Raw genomic sequence first — 17440 nt, 5'->3', positions numbered from 1 at the left:
AGAGAGAGAGAGAGAAAAAGGAAGCAGTCTGCTGTTTCACACACTGGTGGTGAAGTTGAGCCCCTTGCAAGAATTCTCCTGGCTATGTCCGCCATCTGGAATGTCGAGTCACTTCCTCTGTCTGCCCTGCGCTCTTAACGGGGTTGTCCTCCTGCCTCTCTGCTCCCTCCCTCTGCTCTGACAGCACTCTGAAGAACCGCTGGAGACCACGCCAGTGCGGACGGGACTCTACTGACAAGACACACACGCCAGCTCACAAACATCCAGCATGAAAGTGAGACCCCCGGAGTAGCCCACATCCAACCAGACACACTCTAAATGGAATCTAGGCCTGGAAGGAGCAAGGACAACTGCAGTCATCAGCTGAACTTTTTGGAGGGTGTTCCTATTCCCTTATATGGCAACAGAGCTGGGAAATAATTTGAATTAGTCTGGTTTCTGTTGCATGCCTGTCTGGTTTTAGTGCTGACTGAGTTCCATCTGGTATGTTTCTGTCTCTTCTGTGTGCGTGTGTGAGTGTGTGGGCGCCGTGTGTGTGGCTTGATTTGTTTGTTTTGCCATTCTTAGTTCTTCTTTTCCTGTTGTTTGCATGTGGGGTTTTTGTTTTGGGACAAGAGGAGGGCTTGTGTTTGTGGTTAAGCTAGAGGCACCGTCATTGCCTCAGGGGTGGCTGCTTCATTCAGACTGTGTGCAGCACCTCTAGCTATTTTTCCTCTACCTCCTTCCCTCGCCCTCCCTCGCACGGCTGTGATGGTCTGTGTTTGTTGGAGCAACACACCCACCTGGGTGCAGCAACTTGCAACCAAAAACTGAAACAAGCTCTCTCTATACAAGGATATTATCAGAAAGGTGGACTGTAGCTTCTGCTGTGGAGCAGCCTGTGAGAGAGGACTGTCCTCACAATCAGCTGGATCTGCGTTCTTTTTTCTTCTGATGCTACAGGATGTGTGACCCAGAAGGAACCAACAGAGACCCAGGAAGTGCTAGCTGATAAAAACAAGGTGTGGGGTTGTCTGTTTGACACTTTGATCATGAAGAAAAGGATCATGGGAAAGTTCTAAACACTGAAGCAGAGCACTCAGTACAAAGTGGGATGCCATCTGAGCAAGTCTGACACAGTACAGTTGCATTTAATCTGTGTTTGCTACATTCATCACCTCATGTGGATTATTTTTATGAACACATCTCACGACATTGATTGCCATGGCTACGGCAGCATGGTATCATCGTGACATCAGCCGAGTGCATGCAGAGGACTTGCTGGCACGGGCAGGGAGGGATGGCAGCTACCTAGTGAGAGACAGTGAGTCTGTGCCAGGAGCCTATGCATTGTGCCTGCTGTGAGTATATACACACACACACACAAACACACACATATTTACCCTAGAGGAGTCCAGTTTATCTTACCTATCACAATCAAATATAATTTCCTGTCCGAGGTACTTTAAACCATTATGATATCTTAGATGATACGTTCTGTACAAGCACCTGCGACCTGTTAATGCAAAATGTTAAAAGTGAAGGAAAATGCAAGGGAATATGAGTCTTTACTTAACTTAAGGAATAGTTTTTTTATAGAAACTATTGGATGTTATATTTAATGAATGATTCAGTCAGGATGTCTTGAAGTAGTGAACGCTGCCCTTTGTGAGAAGAAACAGAAAGCAGTTCTGCTTTATGTAAAACCAAGCCTGATTACCTAATCTTATGAAACTTTTAGATTTTGGCATATAGGATTGGAAACTATTCATAAACTCAACATTTCTGCATAGTGTCCCCATCTGTAAATTGATTCAGCAGCTTCACTCCCCCTGTCACATCCATCACTTTCACCATCATCTGCCAGCAGAATGGCTGCGTATGCCGGGCTGGGCCAACCTCACACGTACACCCTCTACAGACTAGTCAGACTGTCCTGTCCGAACACAGTCCACCTCAGCCAGTCAAACCCTGGCCCAGGGCTCCCTGTTTCCCCTCTTTACCCCTCTTCCTTCCCTGGGGCCTCTGAAAGAGGGTGGGAGCTCCAGCGACCGCACTACGCTGACTGCTCATCAGCCCGAGCCAGATACATTCCTGAAAGCTGAGCCTGGCTGCTCATAGTGCTCCCTCTTTCCCTTCGTTCTTTTCTCAATATGTCATTCCCTCTTTTAGTTTCTTACATTTCTCCGCGCATTTGTATGTATTCATTCGGCTATCATGGTTCCCCTTTTATCCTGTAACATACAGTAGAAGACTGATAGAAACAGCCATTCATCTTCATCTACGTGCCACCTGAAAACAAATTCCTCTGAAGTGACTGATGGAGATGACGATCTAAGTGTCTCTCGCACATTGTATAACTAAAACAAGCCACGTCATTGGTGATCTATAAAACAACTGGCACAGTGTTAAGAAAGTTTAACTACAGCTAAACATCTGGTCCTTATTTAAACAATACATTAAAGTATATTTTCCCTTTGAATGGTTGCTCAGAAGTGTGTTGTAGTAATTTGCAATGCCGTTAATAACAGAGTTAATTTTGGTTTTCAAAGGTTCCAACGTCATGTTCACACCTATCGTATTCTTCCCGATGCAGACGGCCTTCTTGCAGTTCAGGTGAGTGTTCATCACCGCACGGCATTGAACTAACAAGGAAGACCAGAGGAAAGACAAACACAATAGAAACCCTGGCACAAACTGTACATACAGGGAGAAACGCAACCGGTCAGATGGATTCAGGGGGATCACACAATGGTTTGTTATTGCCTGTTGTAAGCAGAACAGGAACATGTTTGTGTTTTCTCTCTGTACGGGCTCTGTTACGACTGCAGTAGCCTTGTTGTTTGAATGGCATCTCTGCCATGTGGCCGCATGCTTGCAGCATGAGTTCAGCAGCACAGAGGAGAAATTGTTTTTATGTCTCAGAGATTCCTACTCAACCCACACACTAGGTCATTGACCAATGGGTGTGCTTTTTTGTTATGTGTATGTACGGGGGTGCTTGTATTAGACATAATGAATCTGTTGGATGTGGCAGAGTTTAAGCCAGTGATGGTATGTGTCTGTTTTTGATACTCTGAGCAGGGGGCCATTTAGTCTGCAAATAACCTAATTATTAGGCGATAAAAATACACACAAGCACAAAGTTTGCAACCACACAAGCACACACACAAACTGTGGGCGAGGGAAAGCGAGAGAGTGAGAGAAATAAACATTTTCAGGGCCTAAACCACAAATCAACTGTGGCTTTTTTAACTATGTCTGCATATTAAAGTCCAATAGCCAGTTTAATAATCATTGTCTGGCAGTCGTTTTCAAGCCTCTGACTTGGAAAAAATCCTCTGCTTTCAAAAGAAGACCTTAAACTCTGTTGCTATTTCAGTTGTTTTTCCACTGCCATCAGTATAAACCTCCAGTACGCATTTTCCCTCACTGGATTTGCTCCACTAACTCACAAGTCGGAGGCTTGCCTTTTTGTTTTTCCAAGATGGCCATGGCGATATTTTGGGCTCTATTTTGTCTCTAATTCCTTGTCATTTCTTTTTAATTGCTTTTCAAGAGATCCTTGTGGTACAAAAATACTATTTGAAGAGATCCTGGCAAAAGTGTCAGGTAGCTCAAGCCAAAAAATGGTTTCTTTCACCGCAAAATGAAAGCAAAAAGAGGGCACAGGAAAAGCGCTTGCTTGGTATTGTGGTCTAATGTGTACCATATTGATTTTGTGCATGTGACCAGTAGCATAGGGAGTATGTATTCACGGCACCTGTGCACAGTGTGAGAGTTAATTTAATCTAAATGTCTGCTTCTGCTGCTTTGAATGCAGGTTTTTTGAGTAAGCCTTCATGTGCTTGTGGCTGAAATGTGTGTATATATGCATGTACAAACTTCCTTGCCATGTTTTTATTTGAGTGGGGGGGCTGACTGGGAATGTTGAACCACAGTGAGACATGACAGCCAACTGCTGCTGTAGCCAGGAAGTAGCTGTCAGTGATGTCACCTCTCCTTTCTAAATCCCCCAGGGACGCTTTTTATCACAGCAGCTCATCTGCGAGTGTCTTTTTCTGTCATGCAAATAAATACTTCTGTTTTTTTTCTTTTTCCTCCAAGCAAGGTTTTGAAAGGCTGGGGGTTATTTCACTTTTTGTTTTGTTATTACACGATTTAGAAATTAAATTATAGCAAAAGAGGTCTTCTCAAGGTATTTTCAAAGACCTTATGTGAAAGAGTTTCTCTGTTTTATAGAAAAAGTTTGAGAATGAACAAGGTAAAGTTGCAATTAAAGAAAACATAGTGAGGCCTTCACTGTAGACCATAACCTTATAGCTTTGTATTTGTCATTCATATCTTTTGACTTTGTATTACTCAAAGCAAGGTTATCAAAAGAAAAGGTAGAGCTTAATTGGTTTAAACTGCTACGTTTTTTTCCCCCTAAAATTGTGTTTCTGAATGCAACATCAGTGTGTTTTGTGCTAGTATAGTATATGTCCCTTTTCATCTACACTACATTTGTTTACAGTTTCTATGGTCTTACCAGTTTATGTTTACAGCAATGACAGACTGGTAGCATGCGTAAATGTTCATGTGATTTGTACAGTACACACACTCATTGACTTCTGCCGTGTGTGTGTGTCTCACAGACAACACAGGGGGTGCAGGTAAACTGTTTCCGGACACTGGAGGACCTGGTTTTGGGATACCAACATCCACACAAGGGCCTGGTTACTCCTCTGCTCTACGCTGTTCCCCGTGATACAGACATTGGGGATGATAGCTCAGGTGGGCCCGCTAGCTGTTATCACAAACAAATCACCCAACAGTTAAATACTCGTACGAATAAAATACAATATATCTTGCATCCATGCATACATAGTAAAATAACACAGGCCTATAAAAATGGTTAGAAATTGCAGCTGCGATGTTATCATTAATGTTTAATTTTATGTATGCACAGATGATGAGAAGCCACCTCCAGTTCCAGTCCCTGTCAGCAAAGTACCTTTCACAGGACCACCAGCAAAACCAGCCCCTCATGCCCTGTTCCTGGATAAGTTGCAGGAGCTGAACACATCCAGGTACGACTATCAAGCTTAAATGCAAAACTGTCTTTTTTTTTTCATAGTGCCTATCTATACTGGATATATTGCTTTTCCTTCTCTTCTTTCTTTCTTTTCTATGTGACAATATCAGATAGATTTATATATTTGACTGTATATATGTCACTGGTTTGTGATAATCTACTGACTGATATGTGACATTAATGTTAGCCATCTGCAATGTTATCTACTAATTAGCATTTTCTCATTTCAATATGCACCTGTTGGCAATCAAGCATAGAGAAAAGAACATGTGAAACACTTTTTTGGCCTATTAATAAAGAGTCTTGAAATAGTATCTGCTGTGTGCTGAACTATTGCTTTTGGTCTACTAAAAGCTACTGCCTCTTTTTTCAGTACTGCGGGTGAGGTGATTGGTCTACTCAATGACTACCTCTTCAGTGAGCTGCCTCTCGACATTGAGAATGTGCATAAAGGGGCAACAACTCTATGTCACCTTAAGCGTACTCTGGGTACCGCCTGCCAAGGCCTGAACAGGTCAGCATATTTTCGCTTTTATTTTGAATGATGAACTGACCGTGAAAACTAGGAGCAATTTGCAATATATCAACTGTTGCAGTACCTTGATAATGCAGAATATTTGTCTTTTTTACCGTGCAGTAGATGTTCTGCACTAAAATGTATGTAAATGGATGTATGGTATGCATGTATGGTCGTCCCATTCGAGTCTCTGCATGTCAAAGTGTCCTTGAACAAGACATTGAACCCCAAATTGCTCAATGCTGCATCAGTGTGTGAATGTGACATTCACACACAGTGTAAAGTGCTTTGAGTGGTCAAAAGACTAGAAAGATACTATACTATAAGTGCAGTTAATTTACCATTTGTGTATTGATGTGATCTACAGTGAGATTGACCTGACTCTCTCAAGTCTGGAAACGCTGGCCAAGGTCTTTGACCATCCTAGCTGCTCTTTAACACACACCAAGGCACAGGTACAATACAAACCATGCAGCATGATATGATAACCCAGTACTGTAAAGGTTAAAGGTGCATTCTTATGTATCAACTCATTGTACCTTTCGTCTTGTATTATTGGATCAAGGGCCCAGAGATGGAGATAGACAGCCTGTTGTGTAAGATTTCAGCTTTGGTCAGCCTCCTTTCTTCATTGGAGAAAAAGGTATGTTTACGTTAAGTAAAACATTGGAGAAATTACCCAAAGCTGTTCTAGATAATGGCAAGAGTCATGAGCGATAATAGTGAGTGATGTAAATCATATGGTTGTTTTTGATGGTCAACACCACACATTCTCTGCTCATAAAGGTGTTAAAAGCATTACAAGATGCGGTGACCAATCACAACTTGGCAGTGCAACCTAACCCACCCCCTCCCGAACCGACACCCACCATCGTGACACCTATCAAGAACCATGCAAAACAGCTGCCAGTCCACTCCTTTCAGGTAAATCAGGTTGAAAAAGGCACCAATAAAATCCTATAAATGTTATTCAGTTAAAAATATGACATGAAGTAAAGCAATGCATACAACTGATCACTGACTATGTAAACAGTTGTTTCTCTTTGTTTGTCCAGGTGAAGATGGTGAAGTACGGCCGACAGACTGTTTCTGTGGATGTGGACACTGGAGTGCTGCTCTTTGACAGGAAGGCTGGTTCATTTGGTATAGAGAGGGTCTCACATGACAGAAGTAAGAAGATAATTACTTATATTCACTATAACATGTCTCTTGCTTGCAGATATATTGTACAGTATAACTGTCATGTTTCTTGTGCATTAGTCCTTCAGATTGTCAAGTTCCAGAGCAGTCCTGCCAAGGTACGCATCGTGGTTGACAGCCACCACAAAACACCACGAGAGATGACATTTGAGAGCGTACGGGTAAGAGATAAGATAATGGCTTTTGTTGTTCACTGGAATCCAATGTTTCCTTTCCCATAATTCACTGAGTGACTCTCATGTCTTTCAGAAACGTGATGCTTTCTGCCAACTCCTCCAGCTGATGAAAACCAGGCACTCTCAGCTGAGTGAACCGGATGTGGTCTCTGTGTTCGTTGGCACCTGGAATATGGGTAACCATGAATTTGTCAGGCGACAAAAGACTCCACATTGTCCACGGGGTCCTAAAAAGTCATTCAAATGTCTTAAATACGATTTTGGTCATGAAAATTAATTGGATCAACTTTATATGTGTTGTTGGGAATGTACATTGATCATGCTGTACAACTACAAAACCAAACCAACATGGAACGAATACAATAATACCTTTCCGTCATATTCTTCGTATTCTGTTTACCAGTATAGGTCTTAAATTGAATTCATGATGATCTTAAAAAGGACTCAAATTTGACCTGTTGAAACATGCAGACACCCTGGACTCACTAGCATGCTGAATAAGCGGGAGAAGTTTTTATTATTTATTGTGTTGTTTTGTGTACACAGGTAGTTCCCCTCCTCCTCGCAGCCTGCAGTCGTGGGTGACCTGCTGTGGTTTGGGACACACCCCTGATGAGTCGATTGCCTTGCTCCCGCATGACATCTATGCCTTGGGGACTCAGGAAAACCCTCAGGGGGAGAGGGAATGGACAGAACATATCAAAGCAACCCTTCGCAGCTATACTCAAATTGACTTCAAACAAGTAATTCTACTTTTCAACTGGTGATTCTTATGTCTACACAGAGTGCGTTATTCACAAAGCTACTGTTTTTTATACAGGAAGTACAAATTTACATACCCAGAAAGCGCCACAGCATGAAAAGGCTGTATAAAGCCCTTGGTGGGTTAGGGTTAGGGTTAGGGGGTTAGGATTAGGTGTTTAAGTGTAGGGTTAGGTGAGTTTACAATGTGATTTTAAGTATCAAGTGATTTCTCTATTGGATTTTGAAACTATTTTTTTTTACTGTCCATTGTGAAACGTACAATGTTAAACCCAGCTGTTTAAACAGAGAATACCTAGCACCTATTACATAATATAAAATTAGCGTTCTTTAATTTGACATGACTAAAAAAAAACAACATAGACTATATTGTATATTGTATATATATATATTATAGAAATAAAAAGTTTAATGGGAAATAGAGTCACAAGCACATGTCTTGGTGGATTCACTTCAAATAAAAACTGGTATAAGTTTACATTTTAAAAACAACATATAACATTCTTTGTTTAATTTGTTGGAATGCTAGCTGGTTATCAACTAAAGAGCTAAAGACATTTTAGCAAACACCTATATAAAGCCTAAAGCATAGAGTTTAAAATCCACTCGGTGGGGTCAACCTTGGTGTTTTAGTCTTACAAAGCTTGTATTCTAGCTTAATTCTAATCTGAGCTTCATTCATTTTATATATTGTACATGTGAAAAGATGAAAACAATTTACTCAATATTTCAAAGAGCATACCGACTCATGTAAAACTGAAATATTACATTTGGTTGTATATATTAAGTGTGAGGAAACACACAATTTTCAGTTGCAAGTAAACTGTTTCAGCAGCATCTCATAGAAAAGGATTACGAGAGTTTCTGATATTTTGTTATCAGAATTCTTATTGGAATATATCTGAAAATATATGATAGATTAAAGTTCACTTTATAGAAATGGGTAAAACCAATTGAGAAATGTGTAAGCATATGTTCTTCGGCTGGTTAGAAACTGTTCTTGTCACCTATTGTAATGCAGTGCATTGTCCTGTAGGTGGCAGTACAGTCCCTCTGGAATATGAGGCTGGCTGTGTTTGTGAAGCCGGAGCATGAGAGTCGCATCAGCCATGTGAACACAGCCAGTGTGAGGACCGGATTGGGAAACACATTGGGTAGGCTGCCCTGCATGATCTCATGATATCATGGCCGACAGCCAGAAATCAGGGCATGATTACCAGCAACAGAATGTGTTTTTATTGAGTAACTCTGCTGTTTCAGGAAACAAGGGGGCTGTTGGTGTCTCCTTCCTCTTCAATGGAACATCCTTTGGGTTTATTAACTGCCACCTGACCTCTGGAAGTGAGAAAGTCCTGAGGTACATTGTATGTTTCTCTGTATAAATATGTTTAAGACCAAGTGTGCTTCTGTTAACATAAAAGATTTATAGTTGTCTCCTTTTTATTGTACATCACATTCAGGAGGAACCAGAACTTTGTGGACATCCTCAGATTGCTATCTCTGGGTGAAAAACAGCTTGGTGCCTTTGACATCAGCCTGCGCTTCACCCATCTCTTCTGGTGTGGAGACCTCAACTACAGACTCGACTTGGATGTACAGGTAGGACCGACAGTTATTATTTCTTTATTGTTCATTGCTCTTTTCTGTTTTGATTTAGCACCCGGGCAGACTGGCTTGAGGTTGCACAATAGTTTTAAGAAATTGAGAAATCCCAGTGATTGATTTTACTGCTTCCTTTTGGTTTGCACTGACTCTAGGACATCCTGAAACATGTATCTAAGAGAGAGTTTGAGGAGCTCATGTGTGCAGACCAGCTGACCCGAGAGAGACACAAGAGGAAGGCCTTTCTCAATTTCAGTGAGTTTCAGTTTTCTATTGGCCCTTGTTCTATACTGAGGGCTATAAATATCAGACAGTCATTGTGCAAGCACTCTAATGCTATTTTCCAATTACAAGTAAATAATAAATAAATACAATTCATTGTTATTCAGATCTACCTTTGCTTACCTCACTCTGTGCTCTTTCTCTGTTTATCGTGGTTAAGAGGAAGAGAAGATTGCATTTCCACCCACCTATCGGTATGAACGGGGCTCCAGGGACTGCTACCTGTGGCAAAAGTACAAGACTTCAGGAGTGAGTCATTTCTTGTTGGACAAAAGAACCTCAGAAAAACAGGATGATGTGTAAATAAAAAAATCTTTTAAGTGCAGGACAGCGGATGCATTCCCACAATTAAAACAATACGAAATGTTAGAAGGAAAAAGTATTTTAAGATTTAAGTACAGCCGCTACACAGAATCGCTAGCATGGTTATTTTTTTTGGAACCTCTCAGGGTTGCATTAATTGCTGTGTTGATATTGTGCACATAAAGTTGCCTCTTTGTCTTATTTTGTGTCTTAATATTTTTGTGGTATCATACTTTCAGCCTGTAGTACACACTGTACCAGCAAAGAAAATACCCTAGAGGCATTCTTAGTATACAATTAACTCACTTCTTAGGATATTTTTATGTGCCACTTCTATTTAAAGAGTCTGTAGGGTTAGTTGGTTTTGACAGCAGCTGCCACAGCCACTTAAAATAAGAGGTTAAGAATTAACCCACAGTCTAAAAAAGTAATGTCTGGCATAACAGGAATGAAGGCACCCCTCAATGCATACAGTTTCCTTATCTGACTATCTGTTTCTGAAGGTACGAGTCAATGTTCCATCATGGTGTGATAGGATTCTGTGGAAGTCCTACCCAGAGACCCACATCATCTGCACTGCATATGGTAAGATCTGCTGGAGAAAAAGTTAAAAAAAGAAGCTTTTAGTAGGAATGTTAAGTAAAGCATAAACAAAATGTATAAGAGCAACAAAGAAAAGGGCAGTGCTTAAGCCTTGACATAGCCAAAACCTTTGATGCAGCATTCTCAAATTAGATATCTGCGGTCATTTTTTTTCACTGGTACCACTGTAAAAGGAGAGCAACCCTCAAAATGAATAACGGTCAACCCCTACATCCTGGTCTGTGGTCCGTAAAGAAACAGAGTCATTTCCTCTCATTCAGCCTGAGCTTCTGTTTCTCACTAACCTCATAACATAACAAATACTGGGTAGTAGCAAAGCTGCTTCTGGTCTCCTAAATCATTCTTTTGTCACATGTTGTGAAATATTTCAGCTCATCTGCCGCACAGTGCTGTTCAGTTACTTTAGCTACAGTACAGTACACATAAGATACTTAATATTGTTATTGCAGTTATAGTAATAAAGTAACAAGATTGATTTGTCTCTTACAAGGTTGCACGGATGACATCTTCACAAGCGATCACTCGCCTGTTTTTGCCACGTTCCAAGTGGGGGTGACATCACAGTTCAGCTCCAAAACAGGTGCAGTCATTGTTGCGCAGACAAGCAGATGTAATAAGACTGAATCCCTTTATTAAGTGAACAGTTTTGTTGTGCATTTGTCTGGCACAGATCTAAATTCAAGCATGGAGAAGGCCTGGATAGAGCTCGAAGGCATCGAGGCCATTGTAAAGACAGCAAGCAAGGCAAAGTTCTTCATTGAATTTCATTCGTCTTGCCTTGAAGGTATGGCGTCACATCAACAAGACATTTTATTTAAAGTGTTATGCAGCATTATGGCAAAAATGCATCCATGTCTTTCTTTGCAGAGACACGACGCTCAAGTGAGAATGACTCGCAGAGCTGTGATGTTCCTGGGTTTCTCAAACTGGGGTGGTCCTTCAAACAGCTGCCGAAGGTTAGAGGCTCAATCTGTTGAGAAATGGCTGAAAGTATTGTTGAAGTCAAACTGTTAACTTGTGATTTGTTTATGTTTGTCATAGCTTCTTCCAATCATGTCTGACATGGAGTATCTTCAGGATCAGCATCTGCTGTTGTCTGTCAAGTCATGTGATGGATTTGAGTCATATGGTTGGTCACAGGGCAAATTAATTTTGTCTTTTTAACTGCATTTATAACATTCTTCTAGATTACTTACTGTTAATGAGTGCCCTTACAGTTACAGTTCATCCAAAAAATGAAGTGTTTTCTTTTCTTTTTTCTTTTACCACAAGTGCTTTCTACTAATCCAGATGGTTTAGTTATGTTTTGATACAGTTTGCAGATTTAAGCTTGAGCTCCAAAGATTTGTATTATGTTTGTATGTATTACATGACACCAAGATAGGTATGCATTTTTTCAAAATTTCTTTTCAGTTCAGTGGGACTTTATTGGCATGGGAAACAGATGTTTACAATTCCAAAGGAAGTGTAAAATATATCCAAAATGGTATATAGTTTAGTAAAGTATATATCTCAAAAAAGAAATGTATGGATTACTGTGTTTTAAGGCAGTGATTTGAGCATTTACTTTTCTTTTGTTTTAAAGTCAATTTTTAGTTGAACTACAGACAGTATGTCCAAAATAAGAGTATCATGTCAAAGTTTACGAAATGAATACTGAAACTATCTGGATGGATAGGTTGCACTGGAAATATTTTATTGATCTAAGAAATAAGTCTTTTCAAATCTTTTTTTTTTTTATAGGTGAATGCTGTGTGGCTCTGCGCTCACTCAATGGTGCGTCAGAGCAGTTTGAAACATTTTTGACTCACCGAGGTGAAGAGATGGGCTCCATAAGGGGACGCGTCAGGATCCATGTGCCCAAAGACAGACGAGGAACGCGAGAGAAAGTCTACGGTGGGTTAGACGGAACTGGTCCTTTCTTACCCTCTGCCTTGCTTGCACTTTCACTTCCCACTAAACTTTCATCTCCACTGCATTCTTTGACTCTCCTGTGAGTCTCACATTGCTTCCTCTATTTGGTTCCTCAATGACCCCTGGCTTGGCTTTACACTTGCTGGTATCTATCGACTGCTTCCTCTTTTGGCTCCTGATTGACTGACCCTGACCAGATGCATCCTGAGGTACTGAAACAGGGCAGATGAGTATTCTGTCACCAGGTCAGGCACTACAACAACACACAAAAACACCACTATTGCATGTGATTCAAACCTACACAGCCTTTGGCCTTCAAGCACCACATAGACTTTGAAGAAGCTTTGCTTGTTACGAAATGTGTTGTTCATTTCCTGTGATTTCACCTTTTCAGAGTGGTTCTATTTTGAGAAAGATCCTGGGAGGGGACACATGTCTCCTGCATCTACACGGGTCCCAGTAAACAGGTGAGGACCTCTTCATGTTTCTGAGCGTCAGTGAAAAGCAGCAGAAAGCCTTCAGCTCTTAAGGAAAAGTTTTCCAGAGCTCTTTAGTTCAGTTTTTACTAGTAATTTTGAGCTTGTGAGCCCGTTTTACTTGTCGTGTTTTTCAACATAATCAAGCTAGATTCACTTTTATTTTGAAAATAATTCTTAGACATTTGTTTCCAAATTTTATTGGCCATAAGCAGGTAAATCACAATACAGTAGATATCATTTGAATGGGTTAAAGATTAAACAATAAAAAAACAATTTAAAATTTAAAATGTTCACAGATGCTGGAATGTTAGTCAGTAGTCAAAAAACATGGCTCAGATTTTGTCCTGCACTGCAGCACAACATCAGAGGCACATTGCTTGTACTTGACAATGTGATGTAAAAGATGTATTTCTACTGTTTTAGTACAATACATTACTGCCATGAGAGTTTTAAAATCCTGTCTCAAAGTGTTATTAATGGCTGTGTAGTGTTTTGATGTCTGATAAGCCTCCAGACTTATGCGTGTCATACTCTCCCTGGATTGTATTTAATTTTCTCACCGGTAGTAACCACTTGCCTGCAACAACGCATCATTTGAGTGTTAACAGGTAATGCTAGAGCAGTGGTTTTTAAACTGCGGGTCTGGGACCAACAGGGTCCTTGGGTTGATTGTAACAACAAGGGAAGAAGACCCTGAGTATAGAATTTAGTAACCCCCCTAACTAGAACCTGTGTTTTGTTTGTCCATTCTGGGCTACTGTAGAAACATGGTGGTTCAACATGGCAAACTCCATGGGAAGCGACCAAGGGCATCTGTAGATATAAAAGGCTCATCCTAAGGCAACAAAAACATAACAATTCCTATATCAGGTGATTATACACTAATGAAGACATATAGTATAGTGTGTGTGTGTATGTAACACATTTGATCTTTAAGACAAAATTCTCTTAACTTGGGGGTCCTTGACATGGAAAAGTTTGGGAACCCCTGTGAAGAAAATGAGTAAGAATTAAGGACACACTAACATAAAAATTTGAGCTCTAAATTTGTATGTTCATTCCAGGTCCTCGGCAGCTCCTCCTAAACTAACTCCAAGCAGCTACACCAATCCTGCCTACTTCATCTTTGAAGGTGTGTCAGTGGCACGCAGGGTGGAGGAGGCTCTCCCCCAGCGAAGGGACCCTCAGGTGATCTGGTCTGGAAATGAGGCCCTGCAGCTCCCAAAGATATCAGGACGTCCAGGCTTTGACAGAAGACCTTGTCGGAGATCAGATTTTACAGAGATTGAAATTCCAGCTGTCTTGCCTCAGTACATTCCAACAAATGACCTTCAGACACCCCAAACCAACTCCTCCTATCAGCTTTTTCCAGTCAAAAACCCATCTCCCATACCTCCTCCCTCAAGTAATGTCATGTCACAGTACCAAGACCAGACTTCACAGCTCAGAGACAAATACCATGGTAAAAATATTGTTCAAGACTCCATACTGCCTGAGAAGAACATGAGGAACTTGTATATGAATCACTCAGCAATCATCAGGGAAAAAGCCAGAAGGGATCAACATCAGCTTCTCCCAGAAAGGACCAAACCTATCCGGGCAGCCAAGGCGCCGTCAGCTTTCCCCTGCATCCCCACTCACTTAGCACACGGTCAGCCGTCTGTTCCCTGGATGGTGGATCAGCAACTCCCTGGACCTACAGGAGACAACTCCCTCACTGCTTTGCAAATTGCCAAGTCCCTCAGCGAAGTTGACTTCTTCCCCACAGAGCAGAGAGGCCCATCCATACCCAACCAGAGGCCATGTTATAGAAATGGTCCTTCCATGCATGGAGATAGAAGCTACAGTTGGGAGAAAGAGGTAGGAAACTGCTCTCAAAGACAGTTGCTGTTGATGTGACACGTGGTTCTCTGTAAAAACTAAAATATATCCATCTGCTTTATCTCAATGCAGGTGTCTGTCCTCCAAGGTGCACCGGAGACCGTGCGGGAGCTTCTCAGTACTCTGGGTCTTCAGAAATACACCCTGGGACTCAGCCTCAATGGCTGGGATGATCTGGATTACTTCAGGTGAGTACTGGATTTCCTTTACTACACAGACACAGAAGGTGGTTTTGCAGTTACTAGCAGGAGTGTGATATCACTACCAACACCAATCTAGCAAATGCCCCCAAATATGCATATCTGTTAGCATCTAAGTAAACAATTTTGATCAATACTGAAACATAAGTTAGAAGAAGAAAAAAAAAAAAAGCTAATGAAAGACATTTAAAGGAACTGCAACTAACATCGAGTTTTTCACATGGTGGTTGCTGCTAAGAAAAGTCAAGTCAAATTTTATTTACACAGCCCAAAATCACAATTGGACACATGGGGGCTTTGCAATATGTACATGCTACATTTCATATGAACATTCAGCACCCACTGTCCTTAGACCCTTGATTTGGGTAAGGAAAAACTCAAAAAGATTGAAGAAAACTCAGCTAGAGCCACAGAGGAGCGATCCCAAGACTGACAGACATGCAGTAAATGTTGAGTTTACAGAACAAATCAACAAAATCACATTATATACAAATTTTAATGACACAAAAGAGCACCTTAATGCAAGCTCTGTTATTTGCAGTGTTAGCTGTGAAAACTTTCACCACCAAAAACAATGTTTTATTTTTCCACCACTGACCTGCATTTTCTCTTTTTTTCAAACAATTGCTCTGTTTCCCACTGTGATGGTTTCACAAAACTTGAACCACAATCCACAAAGCAAATAAAAAATATAGCACACATAAGTAACTGGAAGCACTGATGGCTAACTCACTATTCATTTAGTGATATTTTATTCAATTCTTTGAGCAAGATATATTTGTTTGTTTGCTTCAGTATTCACAACACAGTTCAAATTACTTGATTGATTAAATCACTAGCGTGCATGTGACAGTCATGCTCATCAAGTGAGTTGACTGAGCATCAGGTTAGCAGTTAGATCCTCACTGTGGCACAGATGCTAACATAAATCCAGTCACCAAAATTTACTGGACTGTGAAGTTCTAAACTTTACAAATTAAGTAAGAAATGCTGTCAATTACCATAGAAGTTTTAGTTAAGTTTGATTCAATGCCATGTCTTCTCTGCACAGTGGTATCACTGAGGAAGATTTACGCGCTGCAGGAGTGACGAACCCTTCACACCGACGCAGGATCCTTGAGAACCTGCCCAGGAACTGGAACTGACATACAGAGATGAAAAGCTGATGGTATGAAGCCTCGTCATCTGCTCAATTAGAACTGGAAGTGTTGGAACTGAGATCTGAAAGGAGGACAGGCTGATCGGATATCAATCGCACCAGCTGGACTTTACCACGGCACTGCCATTATTTTCATTTACTTGATCGATGCTGTAACAGTAGTTTGTGTCAACACAGCAAAGGGAACATAACGCAGGAAGCACTCGTTGCACAGTCTGCTTTATTCATCCATCCATCTCGATGGATAATGAAAGAGATGGGTGATATGAATGGAAACCTTGATCTGTATCTCCAGTTACTGACACCTATACAAATATTGATTTCCGTATGAAGGTCTCATTGATTTTGTTTTAAATGATTTTTAAATGACTATAAAAATATAGTCCTTCAATTGCCAGTGTTCGTTCAAGGCTAGTGTTTACCATTCACCTTCATCCCTTCTACTGTGTGCTTTCCATTACTTTGCTATAATTGAGCCTTGATCTGAGTTTGTAAAAGCCCTCTATTAAACCTATGGAGCATATAATCCATAGCTGTAGATATCTACTGGAACATTGTCTGTAAAGTTGGTATAGAAGGACCTTCCATATCTCAGTTTGTTTACTGCCTCATACTGTTGCTATCATGTCACTTAATCAGTGCCTTATCCACTGTGCGTGTTTTATGCAACCTTTTTTAAAGTAAAGTGCATAAAGCAACTCTTGACGGTCACCAAGCAATCACAAGTGTTATTTCATGCTGTTGAGCAGTGGTGGAAACAGAGAAATCCCTTCTTCAAGCCATTTCAGTGCTCACATCACATGCTGCTCCTATGTTGTTTTATGGTACCAAGACACATTTGTGAAACACAAGTCACTACCAACTGTAGATAGTTTATAAAACCAGAGATGCAACCATATTTATTTTACCAAGAAAAAAAATCATAGGGAAATTATTGGCCACCATGTTTGGCAAATCCACGGCAAAAAGATGATGCTTCTCTTTAAGTGGTAGTTATGAAAGTACCTACACACTCTGCATTACTGGGTAGCTTTAGCCAAGCATTGTATACGTGTTTCTCTCAAGTTTGTGCCAGATTTCTACTGTCACAATGAATATTTTACATTTTTTAAGTTACTATCGAGTACTGAGGTTTATGTCCTTAGTTTGATGACTGACAAATCACCAGTGCTTTTCCAAATGTTAAACAACTTCTACAAATATGATTACATTAGTTATATTTATGAATACTGCATGGCCATGAACAAATATGTGAGAGTTGTATTTATCAGCTCAGTTAATAATAGACCGCAACAGAAAGAGATGA

At 40.7% G+C, this 17440-nt stretch overlaps 1 protein-coding gene across 1 annotated transcript; it reads left to right on the top strand.

Moving 5' to 3' along the window:
- Nucleotides 1-24: 24 nt before the first annotated feature.
- inppl1b (inositol polyphosphate phosphatase-like 1b) lies at nucleotides 25-16865 on the top strand. Its single transcript, XM_035669542.1, has 27 exons — nucleotides 25-1340; nucleotides 2532-2595; nucleotides 4617-4755; nucleotides 4931-5051; nucleotides 5430-5570; nucleotides 5941-6028; nucleotides 6139-6216; nucleotides 6360-6497; nucleotides 6629-6743; nucleotides 6834-6934; nucleotides 7023-7125; nucleotides 7496-7692; nucleotides 8748-8865; nucleotides 8972-9068; nucleotides 9172-9310; nucleotides 9469-9568; nucleotides 9756-9844; nucleotides 10402-10483; nucleotides 10992-11081; nucleotides 11172-11285; nucleotides 11369-11457; nucleotides 11543-11630; nucleotides 12245-12397; nucleotides 12810-12882; nucleotides 13959-14754; nucleotides 14848-14963; nucleotides 16027-16865. Exons 1-27 carry the CDS (start codon nucleotides 1204-1206, stop codon nucleotides 16118-16120), a joined length of 3660 nt encoding a protein of 1219 aa, XP_035525435.1. The 5' UTR covers nucleotides 25-1203; the 3' UTR covers nucleotides 16121-16865.
- The last annotated feature ends 575 nt before the right edge of the window (nucleotides 16866-17440 follow it).

Source organism: Morone saxatilis, unplaced genomic scaffold (assembly GCF_004916995.1).
Source record: "Morone saxatilis isolate NCDOM2014 unplaced genomic scaffold, NCSU_SB_2.0 Contig22, whole genome shotgun sequence".
NCBI classification, from domain to species: domain Eukaryota; kingdom Metazoa; phylum Chordata; class Actinopteri; family Moronidae; genus Morone; species Morone saxatilis.
Note: the sequence above shows the minus strand (reverse complement) of the source record. Positions and strands in the feature narration are given on the sequence as shown.

Coding starts and splice junctions, on each gene's coding strand:
- inppl1b (XM_035669542.1), top strand. CDS start 1,204: ATGGCTACGGCAGCATGGTATCATCGTGACATCAGCCGAGTGCATGCA. Junction 6,498..6,628: donor TGCCAGTCCACTCCTTTCAG/GTAAATCAGGTT, acceptor TTGTTTGTCCAG/GTGAAGATGGTGAAGTACGG. Junction 9,569..9,755: donor GAAGGCCTTTCTCAATTTCA/GTGAGTTTCAGT, acceptor ATCGTGGTTAAG/AGGAAGAGAAGATTGCATTT.